Here is a 22,546-nt window from a genome sequence, read left to right on the forward strand (position 1 = left end):
GTTAAAAAAACAAAAGGACAAATCATTTGATGAATTTTCATGACTAGGGTGGTGCGTGGTGCTGAGGTAGGTGAGATTAAAGAGGCAGCATTCAAGAATGCTGTCGGATTGGGTTTGCAGAAGATTTGATCAAATCCTCTATGCTTTTTCTTTTTTTTTTTTTGGTCATCAAATCCTCTATGCTTTCTAACTTGTAGTGAAGGCAGCAATGGACCAAGATCTGACAAGTACATTATGTTCCCTGAAGGAAACAAAGATATATGACGTCACCTCTTTTCCTGCTGCTCGTAGAGCGCGGTCAGCCACGTCACCACATTTATTTCATTTACTTCCGTGTCTTCACCGCCCTGTAGTCTGTAGACGCCGATGCCAATATTTCACCCCGCTCCCTTGCCCTTGTCTCCTTCTTCCTCTTGTTTTTAACCGTTACCAGCTCTGAATTTAACTCTTCTATGTTACGTTTTAAGTTTTAACCCACCGTCGGACTTCTCGAAGTCGGCAGCCACGTGTCTGAATCTTGCGCGTCCAATCCCTCGATATATACCCCCTTCCCGTGGCCGCCCAATCCCCTGCGGAGATGACGGGGAGGAGGAAGGAGAGAGAGGGGAAGGCGAGAATGGATGGATGGATGGATGGATGGGGTTTAGCTCTCGTCTCGTCTCGTCTCGTCTCGTCCGCTCGCCGCTCTCTCTCTCTCTCTCTCTCTTCTTGCTGTTATCCTTTGGATTGATTGGAGGATTTCTAGGGTTTTGTTGTTTTATTGTGGTCGCCGCCGCCTCTGATTCGCTTGGTGCAGGTCGGGAACGGCTCCATGTTTTGCCTGCCGGCGAGCTGGATCCCGCCTTGCATCAACTGAATCGGAGCCGGAATGCGAAGATCGATGCTCCGGGTGCTCCCGCCGCACCGCATCCCGAGATTTCTCTGCTGAAAGGTTAGATCTTTGCCTTTGTTTCGATCCGATTTCCCCAGTGGACTGGTGGGCTGTCTCCCTCCGAACCATCTGTTCAAGATGGCAACTTTATGCCTAGATATGTTGTGATTTTTATGGAATTGATGGATGCGAAGATTTCGATTATTTTATTGCAAACGCTTACACTTTGGGGACTGGGTTTGGGCTTAAACCTGTTCGGCTAAATTTGCTCGAAATAGCTTGCCGGACGATGGATTACAAATGCCTCCTTGTGTGCTGGATTTCCTGCCGTAAAGGTCGGATCTTTGTTTTCTCTCCTCATGGGATTTCTCTGCTTCGGGCTTATCGGATTGGTTCCCTCATTTCTTGGTTTCTGATTCAGAATTTTTCCATAGATGGTGTCTTTATCGCGTGATCTGTGACTCTTGTTGAATCAGTGGATTCGATGAACTGTGTTCTTTAGTTGCATTAAAACTTCGTCGAATAAGTGGATATGGATTCCGTCGTTTTAAACTAATTGATTAAACTAGCTTGTATCGTGATCACTTCATGGACTGTTGAACGCTAGCTTGTATGCTTGAATCCTCAGCTTAAAGTTCTGATCTTTGCTTTCTCATGTTATGGGATGGAATTCCTTTGTTTCGCTGTGTTTCCGCATTCAGATCGATCGAATGACTTGGATCCTCCAAGTTCTTGGTTTGTTATGCCAGTTTTATCTTGTTGATCTGTGACTTATGGGACCTTTATTGCTTTGAATGTGGTTTTTATTGATTTGATGGATTGATTGAACTAGTTTGGCTTTCTTTGTTGCTGCTGGTTTTGGTTCCTTCCTTGCAAAATTGTTGGCCTCTGCAATACTCGAATAGCAAACGTCCAACTAGCCTTTTCGCCTTTTTACTGAAGAATGGCAGAAGCGATTTGAGCAGCTGACTATGTTATTCATAGCCAGCAGCTGGCTTTACACTGACAAATCAAAAAAGGCATTAGACTATCATCTTCTTGGAGCATTGACGGCAGATTGCTTCTCCATTCTTTCTTTTATCGTATCTGCTGCCGGATGGATTTAGCATGTGGAATTTTTTGGTGGGAGAAGTAAATAGCAGAGATTTTTTGATGGTTCATTGTGAGATTCTTTTTGCAGGACATGGATTACTGCTATTTAGGTAACTTCTTCAGCAGGTATCGTTGATCTACTTATTCCATCTCCTTTCCATCTTTTTTAATATTTTCTGCTAATTGGGATGGTCTCAAGTACCACAGGTGGCTGCTCTAGCTATCTATGTTAATCTACTCAGCTCAAATAATATCTGCCTTCTGTTAATTCTTTTAAATGTCCTTCTATGTTTAATTAGTTTGAAATACTAAAAACATCTTTTTATGATCATTTATTGTCAAGATCTATCAGAGTAAAAATTTGTGGTGCAAGAAGTCTAATAGGGAAGAGATGGGTCTTACTAACGTTGCTTAGCATCTAGATGGCAAGGAGTCAATAGTTGGCCTGCTAATTCTCAACACATGTTTGATCTTATTTGCATTGTATGACAAATGTGTAACTGGATATTTAAAAAAAAAAAACAAAAATTGTCCTTGTGTACGAAGCTTCCACAATTATGGAGTTTAGGGAGGATCAGATGTATGCAGCTTTATCTTGGCATGCGGAGAGGCGACAATGGAAGCAACTTTACGCCCGGCGCTCTGACCGAAGAAAATAGACCTTGAAAATACCTCATCCATTGAGAGCTCTGGCAATGATTGCAGAAGTAATGAAAAGATTATGCTAAATGCCTTGGATAGTTGGAGAGAAAGGATTAGTAGAGTGGAGGGCGGAACTACTACAGCACAAGGTAAGGCAGCTTTCTCTGCTGTCTTCTCTTGTTGTGATGTCTAAACAAATTTGGATGCATATGGGCTTGGTGCATCATATAATCTGCTTGTTCCTGTCCTCCACTCTTATCAGCTTTCTTGATGAGGATGAAATATATTAAATTGGTGTAAGTTGAGACCTTTTCTCGAAATAAAGAGTGTCGAACTTAACAATCTTTTCTCCTGGATGCTTAGGTAGTAAATGATATTAATCGAAATATTAGTGCCTCCACCAATCCTCTTAATCTCTGCTTTTTAAGCTGCTGTTGCTTGACGCACTTTCAATTTGCATGGAGGATTACAGCATTTCTTTAATTATTCCTCGACTTCAAGTTGCAAATGGCATGATGAAATGATATCATAATACCAGTGTCTATGATATATCCATGATACGAATTATCAATTTTTAGTTATTAAAATAAATGGATATTGACGTATGAAAATGGTGGATGCCAGAATTTCAATGCGTTTGCTTCTTGTCCAATTTTATACGCTACAACTTCTAAGAGTTGTTTCATGCTGGCTGGAGCATCATAACTCTGTTCCAGCACGCCTGTCAGACTTTGGGGCCTCCATGTCGTCACACACACACAGGATTAAATTAAAAAAAAAAAGGAAAGAGATAGAGAAGTCCGTCCAAGAAACATGGAGCATTTAAACGAGGAAAGAGATAGATGGTGGTAAGTGATGTTCAGATTTTGAATGCTCCATGTTTCAGCGGTATTACAAGGAAATTTTAAATGGTAGCTGTTTCCAGCTTCTTTCTTGTTTTTTTTTCTTTCTTTCTTTCTTTTTAAAACATAGTTACTCGTTTCCAAATGCAAACACCCTACGAGAGTTCAAGGGGTACCACCATGTCATGATTTATGCTGCTTGTTAGTGATGATTCTGTATTTCAAGACTTGGGAGACATGGGCCATGAACCCTTCTTCTTCTTTTTTTTCCGCTTAGGCGACCTATTATACAGATCGGGTATGAATATAACCTCAAAAAGCAGAAATTAAAATGTCTCTAAATGCTCATGAGCCTCTGAAGACCCTCTCGGATGATCCGCCATAAAAGTAGCCATCCAGTCCGCACACTATTAACCTTTCTGTAAACGTGCTTTACCATAAATGCAGAACAACCACCCACCTAACACCAGATATCTTGAATCAGGAGATTCGACCCAATAGCTCTGGCCCTCCTCTGGATCCTAAACACAACATAAGCGGCTAAAGTAGCACCTAATCTATATTGGGGTCTACTCTATTGGCTCCTCAGATGCAGAAGGAAAGTGGCCCCCAGGGTCAATGAAGAGAGCACCTTTTGAGGTATGTCAATCAGTCTCTAGACACACACAACTCTCATGCACTAGAAGAGGACATGATCCACCATTTTCTCCATCTCACAGCAAAAGTAGGTTGACGGGATACTCACCCCCCCCCCCCCCCCCCATCCTCTGAGAGCATATCCGGTTGGCAGACATTCCCAAGAGACCTTCCAAAGAAACAAGGCGACTCTTGGATGAACTCCTAATCTCCATATCCAAGCACAGTCACGGCTTTGAGCATGTTCTTCCCCAAACATGCCATAAAGATTCCTTACCCAAACTCTTGGGCTATAAGAGGATCTCCACACCCGCACATCTGGGGTCTTAGACACCAAGACTGCAATAGAAAGGGCTCTCTCTACAAGCTGCTCCCCAAAAAGGCAACTGATCTGACCGGTGTTCCAACCACTCCCCTCAAGACTGAGGAGATCGCAGACCTGCAAGCTATCCCCCATCTCGGTGCTAATAATAGTCGGCCAAAGACTTAGAGGAAGATCGTCCAACCACGCATCACTCAGAATTGTGACACTCCGCCTATCCCCAATCAACCACCTCGTGTTGGCCATCACCAGTGCTGTGTAACCACATATCTCCTCCATATGAAGGAGTACCTCTGACCCCAACGAATATCCCTCCCAAGGGTCCTGCTACCGTACTTGGCATGCATTATGACACTCCATAGATTGTCCAGCTCAGGCATGAATTTGGTTGCATGTCTAGCAATCACCATTTCACTTCTCACCACCAAAGACTGAAGACCAAGACCACCCTCCTGAACAGCCTGGCATATCACACCCCACGCCATGAGATACACACCGTGCCCACCTCCATAGGAGCTCCATAGAAGACTCCTCATTAGCTACTCAATCCTCCTAAGAATGGTCTTCGGCATGATAGTATTGAACATGAGATAGACTGACATGGAGCTAAGAATCGATCTCATCAGGATGAGTCTAACCATCATAGATAAAAAAAAAAAGGGACTGCCGACCCTCTAGCTGCTCCTGGATGCTCTGCTCTAAGCGGATGTACTCAACCCTCCGCAGCCTCCGACTGGTAATAGGAATGCAGAGGTAGGTCCCGAGTCCCTCCTGCTCATGGATGCCACGACACTCCCTGATCGCATGCCTCACCCTCGGCTTGATTATTGGACAAAAGCACATCATAGACTTGTGCAAGTTTACTCTCTGATCTGAAGCCAAACAGTAGTTCTCAAGGATACATTTGAGTACCACCGTGTTCTTTAGGATGCCATGGGCCAACAACAAATGATCATGAGCAAAAGAACAAGTGAGAGACCGGGTGAGCACCAAGAGCAGGCATATAGGCCTCCAAATCTCGGTGCATGCACGCAGACATTGCGTCAGCACAAATGACAAAGAGATATAGTGACAGAGGACAATCTGAACGAAGACCAAATGTAAAACGAAAGAAAGGGATGGGCATACTATTGATGAGGATGGAGAAGGATGGGCTCTGCACATAGCCCAGGATCCTCCGTATCTAGATCCCGTGGAACCCTATCCTTTGCATAAGTTTTGTTAAATTGCGAGGCCGTATGTATGTGTGTGTGCGCGTGCGTGCGTGGGTATATATATATGATGAATTTTGAACGACTGCAAGCCCACGGAGAGTTAAGAGACCTAATGTAAACAGGATCCAGAATATATACTTACAAATTTCAGAGAGAAAACACTAAAAAATTGCTCTCAGCTGGCAACTAAAGCCTCCAGCATGCTTGCCGTGTTTTGATGGATTCTTTCGGCGCGTGCGTTTGTTAAAACTGAAGTTGCAATTCTTGGGGTTTGCTCCAAACTAAGGAAAAGCATGGTCGGCTGTCGACACGCATCCCTCTGTGGGCATTATCTGAGAACAACGATGGATAAGGTTTGGCGGATTTCCTGCAGCTAAGGGCAGGTTAAGCTAAATTGCAGCTCCTCACGACTTGGTAGTGGCTTCAGGCCTACACCAAGAGTAACAAGCTCCTTTACCCAAATACTAAAGAACTCGGGCGAACAATTCATTTGCCATTTGGATTTAGTAACAGGATTTTCGAACCTCTCTCTCATGGGAAGAGGAACCGCATGCCAACGTCGAAAGCGTCAAGGTGATGTCCAAAGTTTGAACATATTAATGTGTTGTCAGCACCCACGCCGGAACCCACTCACACCGGCGCCGCCACCGACGTCGGACAAGCAAAGAGAGAAACAAACGGATAAGCACTCTCTCGCTCCCTCGACACCGGACTCAAGGATCACCACTTCGCTTTCGCTGCGAAGGGCAAAAGATTACCCCTGGTATCAATAGGGTAAAACACTTGAGCACCGCAACGGATTATCAGACCAAAGGAAGAAGAAAGAAGAAAATAGCAAAGCAAACACAAAGATGTAACGAGGTTCGGCTACAAGTAGCCTACGTCCTCCACCGGTCCAAATCTCAATTAGGATGATCTGATTACAGAGATAGCACACACCAGAACGATCACAAGCGACCGCTCTACAAGAGATTCACACAGAATTCCCTTTGCACAAGAAGTAGGATCCCAATCCTCTTCTTCTCTAGAACCCTAGCCTCACAAAACAAGAGTCTCTCTCAAATATACGGCAATCTCTATACCCTAGGGCTCTCATGAGTCCTATATATAGTCTCAAGACCTTCAGATGATCATAGCCGTCGAAACGCCAACAAAACACCAAAAGAAAACTCATCCGTATGATTTCCCGCGAGCTCGAGTCGACTCGACTTTAGTTCGAGTCGACTCGGGCACGTCTGGACAACTTTCAGTATGACTGGCACGATCTCGGGTCGACTCGACTGTGCCTCGAGTCGACTCGACTGTAGCTCGAGTCGACTCTGACAGTCCAGACAGAAACATGGTTTTTGCGGCTTTTCTCCTCTCGGGTCGATTCGACGAGCCTCGAGTCGACTCGACTGTTCCCGAGTCGACTCGACTGTAGCTCGAGTCGACTCGACTGTAGCTCAGAACTATGCAGAATTAATTCTCCTTCAATTCTCTTCATCACCAATGGTCTCCACATACCCCAACAATCTCCCACTTGGAGACCTTAGGTATATCCTCTTGTTACTTTGTTCTCCTCTGTGCTCCCACTGAAACTGGATCATCCTAGTGAAATCGGTACGATGCCTCCTCAACGTCTTCAAGCATGAAGACCAGCAGAAGCTGAACAACTCCTCAGCTTCTCCACCGTGACGACCTTCGTCAACATATCTGCAGGATTCTGACTTGTATGAATTTTCTCCAACTTGACGAGTCCCTGCTCGAGCAATGACCTCACGAAGTGGTACTATGTCAATATGCTTCGTCCTTGAATGGAAAGCTGAATTCTTCGCCAGATGAATTGCACTTTGACTATCTGAATATAACATGCAATCCTTCTGCTCCTTCCCAAGCTCCTTCATCAAGTCTTGAAGCCATATTAGTTCCTTGCACGCCTCTGTGGCTGCCACATACTCCGCCTCCGTAGTCGACAATGCAACAACTGGTTGCAACCTGGAAATCCAACTGACGGCTCCACTGCCCAAGGTGAACAAGTACCCTGTCGTGCTCCTTCTTCCGTCCAAGTCCCCTGCCATGTCTGAGTCCACAGAGCCCTGTAACTGGATCTCAGAACCTCCATAGCACAATGACATGTGCTCAGTGCCTCTCAGATACCTCAGTATCCATTTGACCGCACGCCAATGCTCCAAGCCTGGGCAGCTCATAAAGCGACTCACAACTCCCACTGCTTGAGCAATGTCTGGTCTCGTACACACCATAGCGTACATCAAGCTCCCCACTGCCGATGCATACGGAATTTTTGATATATTGAGCTCCTCCACCCGTGTCTTCGGACTTTGCCCTTTTGAAAGCTTAAAGTGGGCACCCAGCGGTGTGCCAACAGGTTTGGCACTCTCCATGCAGAATCTCCTGAGTACTCGGCTGATGTACTCCGCCTGAGATAGTCTGAGGATATGTTTAGACCTATCTCTGCTGATCCGCATCCCAATGATCTGTTTCACTGCTCCTAGATCCTTCATTGCAAATTTTCTTGACAGCTTCAGCTTCAATTTTGCAATCTCATGCATGCTAGCTCCTGCAACTAACATGTCATCAACATACAATAGCAAGATAATGTAAGATGTACCGAAGTCCCGGAAGTAGCAACAGTGATCCTCCTGACATCTCCTGTATCCTATCTCAAGCATGTAACTATCGAACTTGAGATACCATTGTCTGGGTGCCTGTTTCAAACCATAGAGGCTTTTCTTTAATTTGCAGACTAAGTCACCCGTGCCAGCTGCAATGTATCCCTCCGGCTGCTGCATATATATCTCCTCATCGAGATCTCCGTGGAGAAAGGCCGTCTTCACATCAAGTTGCTCTAAGTGAAGATCCTCTACTACCACCATGCTCAGCACCGCTCGAATAGAACTCATCTTGACTACAGGAGAAAAAATCTCTGTGAAGTCGATACCTGCTCTCTGCTGAAATCCTTTTACAACCAGCCTGGCCTTGTACCGCTTCTTCCCACCCTACTCTTCCTTCAGCCTGTAAACCCATTTGTTTGACAGTGCTTTCTTCCCCTTAGGCAGATCCACCAAATCCCACGTTTGATTCTGCTCCAATGACTTCATCTCATCATCCATGGCCAACTCCCACTCCTTCCTGGTATCAACCTCCAATGCCTCCGTGAAGCATTCAGGTTCGCCATTATCTGTGAGCAGCAAATAACTAAGAGTCCCATCATACCTTTGAGGAGGCTTCCCATGAGTACTACGAGTGGACCTTCTTAGTTGTGGAGGGGGTGCCAATGCTTCAGGTTCTTGCTCTGACTGAGTCTTCTGACCAGAATTTATAGACTCCTCTTCAGGATCCACAAAACACGGCTCAACAGGTTTTGTTTCTGATTCATAGCTCTGCTGCATTTTCTCATTGAATACCACATCATTACTACGAATGATCTTCCTGTGTTCGGGATCCCACAGCCGGTACCCAAACAGTTGACCTCCGTATCCAACGAAAATGCACTTCTTTGATTTGGCGTCTAGTTTGCTTCTTTGACTGGAATCAACATGGACATAACTGGTACAACCGAATACTCGTAAGTGCGCCAAATCAATCTTCTTCGCTGTCCATGCTTCCTCAGGAATCCTAAATTCAAGTTTCTTTGATGGCCCTCTGTTGATCAAGTAGGCAGCAGTGTTAACTGCTTCCGCCCAAAACTGCTGTGGCAATCCAGCATGTATCCTCATGCTCCTGGCACGATCATTAATTGTTCTGTTCATCCTTTCAGCAACTCCATTTTGTTGTGGTGTCCCTGGAACTGTCCTCTGCCTGACGATCCCAGCATCTGCACAGTAGTCCTCAAACTCCCTGCTACAATACTCACCACCGTTGTCCAATCTCAGGCATTTCAACCTCCTTCCTGTCTCGAGTTCTACCATCGCCTGCCATCTCCTGAAGACCCCAAATACCTCTGACTTGTGCTTTAAGAAGAACACCCAAAGCTTCCTGGTAGCATCATCAATAAAAGTAACATAGTACTGAGATCCACCAATGGAAGAAACTGGTGCAGGCCCCCACACGTCCGTGTGCACGAGATCTAGCTTTTCTTGCTTCCGAGGTTTACCTTCTTTGTTGAATGAAACACGCTTCTGCTTTCCGAAAACACAATCCTCACAGAAGTCCATCTCAACACTCCTGAGACCCTGCAGCTTTCCCAACTGGTGCATCACCTCCAGTCCCTGATAACTCATGTGCCCAAGTCTGCAATGTCATAACTTGGCGTCCACATCTGCTGCAGCAACTCCAATAGAGTTCTCCGTGCCGTTGGCGACATAAAGTGTCCCAACCTTCTTGCCACTAGCCACCGTCAACGAACCCCTGGATATCTTCCACTGATCAGCTGTGAAAATAGTCTTGTACCCCTGGCTCGCCAACTGTCCAACAGAAATCAGATTCCTCTGCAGTTGAGGCACGTGCCGTACGTCCTCAAGCTCAAGTGAAGATCCAAAAATCAACTTCACTTCCGCGCTTCCCCTTCCTTGTATGGTGCAAGGCTCTCCATCCCCTAGGTAGACTTTGCCGAAGTCTCCCTTCTCATATCCTCCAAGAAGCTTCCGTTGGGATGTAGCATGGAAAGACGCGCCCGAGTCTATCACCCAAGACTCGTCACAGGTAGATAAAGATAGAACGAGGGCATCCATATCACCGTCTTCAGCAAGATTTGCCAGATCCTTGCTGACTCCTTCGGTGTGGTCGCCTTGCTTCCCTTTAGGAGATTTGCAGTCCCTCTTAAAGTGCCCCGTCTTTCCGCAGTTCCAGCACTTCACTCCCTTGTTCTGAGGTGCTCGAGACCTGCTGGATCTCGACTTCGGGTCGCTTCGAAATCGACCGTCCTTCTTTTGTCTTCCCCGGTCAGAGGTGTTTAGTACACTTCCAGACGACTCCGTAGCTCCAGAAGATTTCCTTCTTGCTTCTTCACTTAGAAGCACTCCCACAACGTCATCAAAGATCAACTTCCCCGTCGCCGAAGAGTTGCTCACCGCCATCACCAGGCCCTCCCAGCTATCAGGCAATCCGGAGAGGATTAGCAATGCCCGAATCTCATCGTTAAAACTAATCTCCACTGACTCCAACTGGGCCGTGAGTCCATTGAATTCGTTGAGGTATTCTGCTATGCTGCCGCCATTTTTCATACGAAGATTAAACAACCTCTTCATGAGAAATACCTTGTTTGATGCTGAGGGTTTCTCGTACATCCGCGACAATGTTGCCATCAACTCCATCGTCGTCTTCTCGTTTTTGATGTTGAATGCCACTTGGGATGCAAGTGACAATCTAATAGTGCCGAGCGTCTTCCGATCGAGGACCTCCCAGTCTTCATCGGGCATCTTCTCTGGTTTCTTTGCTCTACCTCCAAGAGGTAAATAAAGATCCTTCTGGTAAAGGTAATCCTCTATTTGCATCTTCCAAAACCCGAAGTTCGTGCCATTGAACTTCTCAATTCGCACCTTTCCTTCATCCGCCATCGCAGAAAACCAATAGCTCTGATACCACTTGTTGTCAGCGCCCACGCCGGAACCCACTCACACCAGCGCCGCCACCGACGTCGGACAAGCAAAGAGAGAAACAAACGGATAAGCACTCTCTCGCTCCCTCGACACCGGACTCAAGGATCACCACTTCGCTTTCGCTGCGAAGGGCAAAAGATTACCCCTGGTATCAATAGGGTAAAACACTTGAGCACCGCAACGGATTATCAGACCAAAGGAAGAAGAAAGAAGAAAATAGCAAAGCAAACACAAAGATGTAACGAGGTTCGGCTACAAGTAGCCTACGTCCTCCACCGCTCCAAATCTCAATTAGGATGATCTGATTACAGAGATAGCACACACCCGAACGATCACAAGCGATCGCTCTACAAGAGATTCACACAGAATTCCCTTTGCACAAGAAGTAGGATCCCAATCCTCTTCTTCTCTAGAACCCTAGCCTCACAAAACAAGAGTCTCTCTCAAATATACGACAATCTCTATACCCTAGGGCTCTCATGAGTCCTATATATAGTCTCAAGACCTTCAGATGATCATAGCCGTCGAAACGCCAACAAAACACCAAAAGAAAACTCATCCGTATGATTTCCCGCGAGCTCGAGTCGACTCGACTTTAGTTCGAGTCGACTCGGGCACGTCTGGACAACTTTCAGTATGACTGGCACGATCTCGGGTCGACTCGACTGTGGCTCGAGTCGACTCGACGATGCTTCGAGTCGACTCGACTGTAGCTCGAGTCGACTCTGACAGTTCAGACAGAAACATGGTTTTTGCGGCTTTTCTCCTCTCGGGTCGACTCGACGAGCCTCGAGTCGACTCGACTGTTCCCGAGTCGACTCGACTGTAGCTCGAGTCGACTCCGACAGTCCGCCAGACAGAACTATGCAGAATTAATTCTCCTTCAATTCTCTTCATCACCAATGGTCTCCACATACCCCAACATAATGATTGGGTTCGACCAATCTTGTGCACTCATTAGTTGAATTATCAGAAAAAGCCACCCCTCATCCACTCAATTTTGGAGGAGTCCACCTGCTTTACTTGAAAAATCACAAAGCACACCATAACTAGGAAAGAAAGTGCTTCTACTGGAAGAGAGGTGCTCCTATATTAACCAAATAATACCAGCTGCTCACCATTAGTTGCGCATAACTATCTTGGCATATGGTAAAAGTAAACAACATGGTTTGTTTCATTCAGGCTCTGAATCATTGTCGCTGTCTACATACATCTCCACAGCCTCTCTGTTAGTGATTTCTACATCATCTTCTCGTCTTCTCCTCTCATCTTCTCTTGCTCTCTCTGCTGCTCGAGCCGTTGCTATGTGAAGCCTCGAGCTAACAATGTCCCATGAAACAAGCTTTTCCATAAAAATGGACACATAATCAGCTCTCCGATTCTGCATAATATCCCAGACAGGTCAGGGAACATGGTGCAATATATATTGCATCACTTTGACAGTCAAAATGAATGTATGCTACTTATGGAAGCTCACCTCATAGTCAAGGTAGTAAGCATGCTGCACAAACAGAACAAATTTGCACCGAAACATTAACGGTAGATCAGTACATGCTCTTTGCCAGCCAGAGTACAACTTCAAGAAAAAGAAGACAAAGAAAGAAAGAAAGAAAAGAAAAGAAAAATCACATACCTCCCAAACATCAACGGCAAGGAGGGGCTGTAACAGGGCAACAAACTCTAATGAGATCCTCTATGGATAAAGCAATATACAGTATTTGCAACACTAAAATTCATCAATGGATAAAATGAATTATCACAAGAATATGGAACGAAGGTTAACCTTAAAGTTCAGCTAATGTTCCACCTAGATAGGCACATCCGAGTCTTCAAAAAGTTTTAGGTAGTTAACTAATGGGTTATCCCCTGGCCAACATCTTAAGAGTGCACCAAGCAAAACTGACTAAACAAAATCAACATTTAAAAGGACAATTCGGGGGGAAAAAAAAAAACTAAATTATCGCTTTCACCAACAAAATTCCTCTGCAGTCCAAGGATTCATTATATACAACCAAAACTTGTGCTGATCGAGACGTCTCTCGGAAATGTGCAAGCTTGTGCTACCAGCCTATTGCTATATTGCATTTTGAGCCTACTCCAGGTAGATCCAAGATGAATATCCAGGAGCTCAATAAGGAATGGAAAAACTCTATTCGCATATTATTCGCTCGTTTACTTATCCGGTCAACATTCGTTATGTTACAGTATTGGGATGAACAAATCTACAAGCTTGTCCTATTGGACTCACACTATATAACATTACTGGCCCTACTCAAGGTAAATCCAAGAGGAGCACATCTGAAGTATCGGTCAGACAAGGAAAATCTCTATTTGCATATTGTCTACACATCTACTCGCCCAGATATAGAAGTACACAAATTGTTGACATTTAAGAACAGTAATGCAAAACCTTCTTGGCATTTCAAGCTTTGAACATGTAAAGACTAATGGCATGCAACACTACAGCTTCAATAAAACAAGATCTATTGGCCATTGATCCCTTTTAGCTGCCCATCACAAGAAACAAAGTTGTTATGATGCGATTCCATCACTATCTCAGGACATAGTTTATTATGACTTGATGGATCTTTGTCTTACACACGGTATGTAAACCACCTGCAGAGCTTCTTCATGATTCATCAGTTTGTTTGCCACATCACATGGAGAGATTAACTAGGGTAAGCTGTCAAATAAAGTTGAATATCATTAAAACAAAGCTTGTTTCTCCTGGCATAGGCTCCAAAAGTGTTGCTGAAACAGACCAAGAATAATTTTGACTCAGTGCCCTATCAGTTTCAGGCTTTCAGCTGCAACAGACTTCAAGAAAGAGAGCTTGAAACGGGGTAAATTTCGGTCTAATTTCACGCCTAGATTGATCCTACAGAATTGGTATTCGTTCTCAAAGAATGTTTCGTTCGGAATCCAAACATATTATTTCCAACCAAAAAATCGCACTATTGAGGCCAATCCTTGGGGGAAACAGTGGAGGTTTGATACCAAGTTGATGGGCCGGCCATCATTAGGGGTAAAGCTCAAATGGTAAACATAAAGATGATGTCATATGGTTGTAGAAATATTTGGTATTCATTCTTAAAAGTAAAAGGAAATGAAAAGCATTTGAATGTCATACAATTTAATTAATAAACCATAATATTTTTGTCGGACAAAGTGCTGGAAGAAAGATTTTTTTAAAACAAAAATGTCAAAAACCTTAAAGAACCGATGTGAGTTTATTTTGAAGAATAATAAATGTCATTTACCTACTTAGTAACCATTAAAAAAAATTATGGAGACAATGAAGTATCCATGAGCGATCTCCACACAGGACAAGTTTATATTTGACTAGTGTAGGGAGAGAAGGGCTTTAGTATTTGCCCTTCATTTAGGCCGAGATGATTTTTCCATGTATTCAAGTGAATGAATCTCATTAATAGTTACATTCCATACTAGAACACCTTACATCAAGAAGCTGCTCAGAATTCTTTTTCGACTATCCGGAGCTGGTTGTAGAAGAAATATTAGGCATAAATATGGCAAAGGTGCTGAAGTAACTTAGTTAGCTACGAACAATTCGAACAAGGGATAGTGGAAATAATGCGTGTTATAAATCATTTACCAGCGTAACATCCAAATATAGCATTAAAATGCATCACATGACCTCATATGGTTTACAGAATGAATCCTCTCAATTAAACTAGAGCATGATTAAGTGATACGCCTTGCTAAGGTGCACTAGCAGAAGCCTAGTTGATATTGTAGGTTTTTCCAATTTTCAAGCAATCAGCTAAGGTAATGAAGAACTTGTAGACAAGCACTATTGGAATGTGCAACGAAATGGACAGACAGCAGATGAGAAGCTAAGCGGAAATTAGAAAGCGTCTGCAGCGATGTGCTCACCGAGTAATCCCAAACCAAAGGATTCACAGCATTTGGAGTCTTTGCTATCACAAGCTTGTTGTCCTTTTCGGAGGGACAAGGATTTACAGCATTCCCCACATCTAACCTATTCGCCTTGTCTGAAGGGAACAAAAAGGAAATTAAGAAGAAACCAATCGAGAAGCGCGCTTTAGTTGGACAAGATTAAGTAACCGAGAAAAAGTTGCACTCACATGCAAGCCAAGCCCAACCAGAACCGAACTGGGTCGATGCAGCTTCTTTGAACTCCTTCAGCATTCGCTCGAACGAACCAAAGTCCCTCTCGATCAATCCCATGAGCTCTCCGGATGGCTTCCCTCCGCCACCTGGTTCCATGGATCGCCAGAAGAAGTCATGATTCCAGACCTGCAATTGAATCAAGACAAACAGAGCTCACGGCGATCTAAATGAAGAAAATGAGATTCCATCAAGAGCTTTCATGCATAAAACTCGAAACTAATATCGAAGCAAGCAAGCCATCCCTATTAGCGATTTGCCTCAAAAAATTCGAGCATAGATGGGGGGAGGCAAAAGGGCAAGCACGTATCAAGCATCATAAGGGATAAAAATTCTAGCAAAGGCAGCGGGGGCTCGCCTGGGCGGCATGGACGAACGGAGGTAGAGGGCTTCCCTTGTTGTAGGAGGCGACGACGACGTCCTCCAGCTCCATTTCTTCCAGTTGGGTCCCGGCAATTCGGGCGTTGAGGCTGTCCACATGGCCCCGGTGATGCCTGCCCCAGTGATGCTCCAACGTCTCCCGGCTCATGTGCGGCTCCAACGAGTCCTACAGGCAGCAAAGAGAGGGAGAAAGGGAGGAAGCGATGTCATGTCGGAGAAGACGATGGAGTTGGGAGCAGAAGCCATACCAATGGGTATGGAGGAGGCTTGAGCTCAAACTGGGCAGTGATGGGCGCACACCGAACTTTCCTGCGCGATTTCCTCCTCTGTTTGCGAAGAAGAGCAGAAAAGATTAGATGTAGTTCTGGAAGAACCAAAAGGATATGGGTTTAGGGTTTAAAGGAGAAAACAGAGGGATTTGAGAGGGAGAGAAGGGTGGAAAGAAGCGAGAGACCCGGTTGGGAGTGGGGCATAGGAATGAGTGCGGGGGAGCTCCAATGGAGGAAGAGCTCACTCCACAAGCGAGCGCAGAGAGAAGAGATGCTCCGCCCATCCTTCCTTCCACTCCCTCTCGTTATCTCTATCTCCTCCCCGCTTTTTCCTTCTTCCAAACCGGGTTAAATGGCAGCCAGGAAGGAACGCCAATCGGGTTCGACGTCTTTTATTGCTATAGATTTTGTTTTTTTTTTTTTTTGTTTTTTTTGTTTTTATAGATTTTGCTACATATAAAATAGGTTGAAGATAAAAGTGAGAAGTCCACTATAATAAGCGTAATAGGAGAAACTCCTCGAGATCAAGATGATTATGTTGAATTTATTATTATCCACGGATTTAGAGAATCTGCTGCCTTTACAGAATGGATTGATAGAAATTCGGCATGATGATGACGATATAAAAATATGCATAGTTTGTGATTCAATTAATATCATGTTTAAACCGATTTGTATGACTCGGTTGCTCCAACATTTTGGGTTAAAAGGATCAAGAAATTGTAGATCATTAGAAGAATAAGTCTACATGTACCATATAAAATTTGTCAGTATTTTTATTTCTTAAACAGTAAGGATTTGAAAGTATCCAAACACATATGTTTAATTAATTTTACATGGAGGTAAAAGGAATTGATTATTTTAACTTTTATCAAAAATAAGTGATGGTCAAAATATTGAGTGGATAGCATCTGTGAACTAACACATATTCTGCTGCTTGATGAGGTGTTAAGAGTTAACCTTTGTCTTGGTGGTTAAGAGGTTGCTGAACAAATCCCTGCCGTCAAAACACAATTATTAGAAAAATTTTCGTGGCCGGACCACATTTTTGGGCCTACGTAGAAACTAGACCGGGTGCAGGTCCGGTTCGTTGGTTTCTGGGCCGCTTTGGTTCCTCATGAAAGCCGGCCCTTCGGTAGCAAATTAGGAACAAGCCCTGAGGCCCATCTATGGCAGACCGCTATAATCCCAAAAAACAATCCTGGGTCGCCTCCTTTACTGCTCACCATTCTAGAGAAATTTTCTAGACCCATTTTGTATCTATTCCTCTACCTCTGTGGAGTATTTTGTCACTTGACTCAGATGGCAATGCTCATGCGAGATTAGTGTAAGCTGCCGATGTACCCAAAAAATAACTCGGCATCAATCTTTATGCAAGTAGAACCATTGATCACCAAAATAAGCAAAAAGAATCTCACTAATTAGAAAGATCAGAGATATAATCCAAGGCAGTAGAGCAGGCCCAAGATGCAATTACCATTAGGAGCCACAATATTGGCGAACTAGAAACATTGCAGAAAGGCTTCGATGAAATCTTGAACTCGTCACCAGTCATTCTCTGAGGAAATGATGAGCTCCTAGATAACAATTAAAAGAACGGACCATCCCAAATCATCTCATACGAGGTCGATGATGATGAAAATAAGGGAAGAAAAATAATTGCTATCGGCGTCACGAGACTGAAGATCGCTCAGCCAAAATGTGGATGTGGATGTATTTTTTCCGATTCTCACTGAATCTCAGAGTCCCAACTCTCATAGATGAATGGATTTTTTTTCCCTTGACAGCTTTCATTGCATCCCCTACGAAATGTTTTACAAATCTAATATATTATCCGTATGATTACGTTAGTTAAGATTGCATGTCTCATGCATTAAATTTTTTTTTTTTTTTTGTCTTTTTTCTTGGTGAATAGGGAAGGGGACCTACCCTATACTTTATTAGCATTAGGTAAAGGTACAAATCTGACCAACCATCCTATAAGGATGCCACGTCGGATTGAATTCCTGATGCAGGCAGGCTATTATGATGCTGCTTGCAGTGCCACAGAGAGCGAGCGGTCAACAGCCTCCGAATGGAACAGATGCAATAAATAGGAGACGTATTGCTGTTAACTATGGTAGAACATGCATTTGCTTCTTTTATCAGTTGGAGGCAGATGAGCAGGAGGAGAAAGATTTTCCCTGTACATGGGCCATAGCTAGGTTCTGGCACTATGTGATTGCAACTAATACTGCAATAGATAGACTTTTTACCATCCAATATCTATCCGGCAAGTATCTGATCATTGTGGGCACCCCACACACTGATTGCTCTGACTTCTTTGTGGGACAGACAGGCAAACCATTCATGCCTGTGAGTGTTTTGGACCTACCAATTGAATTGATTTGTTTCTTGTTGGCTCCCCACGTCTTATCTGTTTGTTTTTTCGCGCAAGATGTTTTATTCCTCTGCTGCCTTTCTCAATTTAACCTATGCGGACTTATATTTAGTTCCACATCGGTTATTTGCTAGAAAGATCTTTGGTGCTTATATGGAACTAAGCAATCGAAAAAATAACTACCGGCCGGCCTTTTTGGATGAGGTCCCGAATTGTGACAAAATACTTGTATATTTTTCTTAGGGCTGGTGTGGTTGCTGAGCAACCTTTGGTTGTTTGGCAGCTTCCAACCATCAAAGAACCTATGCTCTGGTTAATCAAGTCGTAGAAACCTAGATGATATCTTCTCTTCATAAATTGTTATGCTTTATACAAGACTAGCAAATAAACACATATAATGCATGCTTGATAAAAAAATAATAATAATTGAAATAAGATAATAAATTATTTTTTATTTTATTTTTAGATTAAAAAATGTATATAGATGGTAAAATGGATAAATTGAGAATGCGGAGCAAAAATGAAAACAAATTAAACAAAACAAAGTATAGAATGCAATGAGAACATAAAATAAAAATAATTAATAACGAAACGTTCATTAGAAATGCGAAAATTATGGTTTCAAAAAAACTCGAAGTATAAATTTAGAAAGAAAATATAGAATAAAATAATCGAATACAAAAATATAAACCAAGATTTACATAATAGATATTTAGAAATAATATTAAAAATATAGATTACTTTCAGGAAAATAAGTTAATCTGAAAGATAAAAAATTTAAATATTTGATAATCGATATAATTTTTTCAGAAATATTGAAATTGAGCAAGCATGAGATCATGAAACCATTAACATCCACTGGTTCAACTCTAAACCTTTTGGGCCTGGTTCAACCTTTTGCAGTCATCTCTGCAATCCTTCTGGTTGTTGTCGACTCTGATGAGGTTCTATGTAATCGTCAATTTCAAATCCTGCTATCCGGTCTCTTTCCTTGAAAAGAAAAAAAAAGTATCCTGCCATCTGATTCATCTGCCTACAGACAAATAATGCTCTATTGCATCCCGGATGCAGCTCTTTTCCTTGGTAAGCGAACTGAATTCCATCAGTTCACAATGTAAAATATCTTGAAAGAGAATACTCCACCTGCAAACTGAATCATTCATGCTAACTACTCCCTGCAAATTGAATCATTCATGCCACCTTTTTTGATCTTTAAACCATATCCATCTCTCTGCGTAGGGGCTATGGAGTAATATATGCCAAGATCCTTGGGCTATGGAATCCTTTTCTAGTGCAAGAAGGACATGCCCTTATCTCCTCTCTGTTGTAGTGAGAATGACACCTGGTGCTGTTTTTTTAAAAAAATTACCTTTTGTTACAGCCCCTTGGTGCCTAGAGATTCCTTTCAGCCAACAAAGATCCATCCTCTTCCGGGTGTCACAGGCCAAACTTTAAGATAGAACAAGGAAAACAGCAAGGATGTACAGAAAATGGTGGTCTAAGAGGACACTTGGGAGGTGGTACCACAAATATAGAAGGAAGAAGGGGCAAAGATCAAACGATGCGGTTTGCAGCCGCAGCGCCAGCCTCCGCAGGGAGTGACTGTGCTTCCCAGAATACGACATTTGCAAGGCAGCCACCACCAACGCTGCTGCTAAAGGGCGATCAACTTTTAAACGATACCGTCCTTGTCACGCCTAAATCCGAGCATGCAAGACTACAAATCAAGTCATAATATTATAAAATAATAATAATAATAATTTTTCGATTCTCGAAATTTGATTTAGTCAAAATCTAAATAAAATTATTTTCATATCAATTGTTGTAAAGAGGCATAAGTTAAAATATGCTAACTAATTCAAATCAAATAAATTGTTCTAACTAATCTAAGCTAAATTAGAACTTCAATATCTTCAGAAGATCTAGCACACTCCTCCAAGTCTCAAGCAAGATTCGGGATCTAAAAAATAGAAAAAAAAAGAAAAAATAATGAGCTACACTAGCTAGCCTAGTAAGCAACATAACACCAAAAAATGGAGGCATGCTAAATAAATAAGTAATTAAAGAGCATGGTACCTCTAATCTCTACAAGGCTTGGTTGTGATTTCCGACGAGCACAAAGAGCTTAGGCTGTGGGCATTCAAGGAAGAAAAAGAGAAAAAGACGGCGGCATATGCGAGGATCTTTTGGTGAGGATGAACTAGGAAGGGTCGATGGCTTAAATGGAAGTCTAGACTACGCTTATCCTATCCTCCGATAGAATCCATGGTGGAGGAGGACTCCTCCGCCGCCATAGTTCACGAGGGCTCTGCCCGATTCTGAATGGAAAGAGGGCCTTTGGGCCTTCAGTTGGCGCCGGGCCGAATCAACAGGCTGGCCCAATGAGGCTGGGCCTCCCAATCATCCTGTCACATTTTACTTTTTTAGTAGATGTAGTTTGTCACACACATCGCAGAATAATAACTTCGAGATCTGTGTAGATGGATGAATGAAAATGCTTGAAGTGCTTTGAGATCTGTATGAAGTACGTCCAATAGATGATGCCACGAAAGAATAATCATTCTTGTGCATGGTAGAGGACAACCCAAACCCTAGGTTGTCCGCCAACGAACTCGGGAGCCTTGGACTAGATATATTTAAAGAGCATAATATAATATAATTATAAATTTATATTACCTACTATTGATAATTATTTATATATGGTATTATTAAATGAGGTAAGAATATGTTATGTTAGATTTTGTCTATCAAATTCTATGACCATGATACTTTAATTTCCCTCTCCACGATTATCTGTCAAAATACTATTAAGAAGTAAGATATATATCACACGTACTTCTCTCTTTCGGTGCCTACTAAGAGGACTAAAGGTATATCCAAGCTCCATCCTAGGAAGAGGGAACCCGAAAACCAGTTGTAAATACTGTTATTTTAAACCTTAGATTTGATCGGGATGTAGCTCAAAAAGGTTCATGTAAAAGGTGTGGCTGTATTGTAATAGCTCTGTAACTGTTATCTTTTTCCTTTGGCGCTTGCTCTGCTTTGTACCAAGAAAAGAGGGAGGCAAATGGAAGTCTCCACTAAGATAAATCACATGCAGCTGGGTCCGGCTCATGGTGGGGCTCCGCCTGATTATTCCCACCCTAGTGTGATATCTCAGTCCCAGGCCGGTCACCCAAAAGTCTAGTGGGATATCTAGGGATCCTGTCACCCATCCTTTCTCATGACATATATATATATATATATATATATATATATATATATATATATATATATATATATATATATATATGTATATATATATGTATATGAAGTATGAATATATTTCAAAAAATTAAAAAATGACGAGTTCTGTAATGCACCAAGCAATCCTCTCTCATAGCCACAAAATCTCTCCAAAATAATTAACCATATAACGAAACTATCTAACCTACTGTTCCGCTGCATTACGATATACATGTTTTGCCTCCAAAGACCATTTTTTTCTCATGTTGTCCCAAGTTAAATTAGAGGCACCCCTCTCTCACTCTCTCTCTCCTTGCCACAAAATCTCTCCAAAATAATTAACCATATAACGAGACTATCTAACCTACTAACCTACTGTTCCGCTGCATTAAGATATACATGTTTTGCCTCTAAAGACCATTTTTTTCTCATGTTGTCCCAAGTTAAATTAGAGGCACCCCTCTCTCACTCTCTCTCTCTCTCTCCTTGTCTCTCATTCCAACAGAGCCCTGTTTGAAATGGTGACGATCTATTAATGCTCTGATTATGTTGTCATTAATGCCGTTTTACTTACTGGGAATAATAATAAATAAGGAAGTGCGGTTGGTGTTCATGCAGCGGAACGGACCGGCAGCAGCCTCGTTTTTGGGTTTCAAAAAAATTTCAAAATTTTTTACCGAGGAAGAAGCCTTTCAAAATCACTACCAAACAGTATTATTATAACTCGTCGACGTCGGAGTTGGCGTATCGTGTCGCAGGTTCACACGCATTGCTCTCGGGTCTCGAGGCACGGCCACCCGCCGCTCCTCCCCCTCTCCTTAGTATCTTTGTTTTTAATTTTTTTGCTCACCCAAAAGTTGATACCTAAATGTATAATTTTTTTTAATTTTTTTATATTTATTTAATCATAAAAAATAATATATTCCAAAATAATTTATATGTCAATATATATATAATATTATATTTTAATAAAAAATTTT

The 22,546-nt window shown here is 42.8% G+C and overlaps 1 protein-coding gene and 1 long non-coding RNA gene across 4 annotated transcripts; one reads left to right on the forward strand and one right to left on the reverse strand.

Moving 5' to 3' along the window:
- The first annotated feature begins 560 nt into the window (after positions 1-560).
- Positions 561-2,999, forward strand: LOC103718759. Its single transcript, XR_005510788.1, has 2 exons — positions 561-1,206; positions 1,293-2,999. It is a non-coding gene; the product is annotated as an uncharacterized LOC103718759 (long non-coding RNA).
- A 9,225-nt stretch (positions 3,000-12,224) lies between these two features.
- On the reverse strand, positions 12,225-16,381 carry LOC103718751 (superoxide dismutase [Fe], chloroplastic). Of its 3 annotated transcripts, XM_026809145.2 has the most exons (8): positions 16,147-16,381; positions 15,941-16,018; positions 15,670-15,858; positions 15,269-15,440; positions 15,057-15,175; positions 12,793-12,819; positions 12,637-12,660; positions 12,225-12,540 (listed from the first exon to the last, which is right to left on the reverse strand). In XM_026809145.2, exons 1-8 carry the CDS (start codon positions 16,243-16,245, stop codon positions 12,334-12,336), a joined length of 915 nt encoding a protein of 304 aa, XP_026664946.1. In that variant the 5' UTR covers positions 16,246-16,381; the 3' UTR covers positions 12,225-12,333. The 3 variants fall into 3 exon arrangements, with proteins under 3 accessions (XP_026664946.1, XP_008805922.1, XP_026664947.1); XM_008807700.3 differs by having other exon boundaries at positions 12,637-12,819; XM_026809146.2 differs by lacking the exons at positions 12,637-12,660; positions 12,793-12,819.
- Between the last annotated feature and the right edge of the window lie 6,165 nt (positions 16,382-22,546).

This window comes from Phoenix dactylifera, chromosome 2 (assembly GCF_009389715.1).
Source record: "Phoenix dactylifera cultivar Barhee BC4 chromosome 2, palm_55x_up_171113_PBpolish2nd_filt_p, whole genome shotgun sequence".
Lineage (NCBI taxonomy): Eukaryota > Viridiplantae > Streptophyta > Magnoliopsida > Arecales > Arecaceae > Phoenix > Phoenix dactylifera.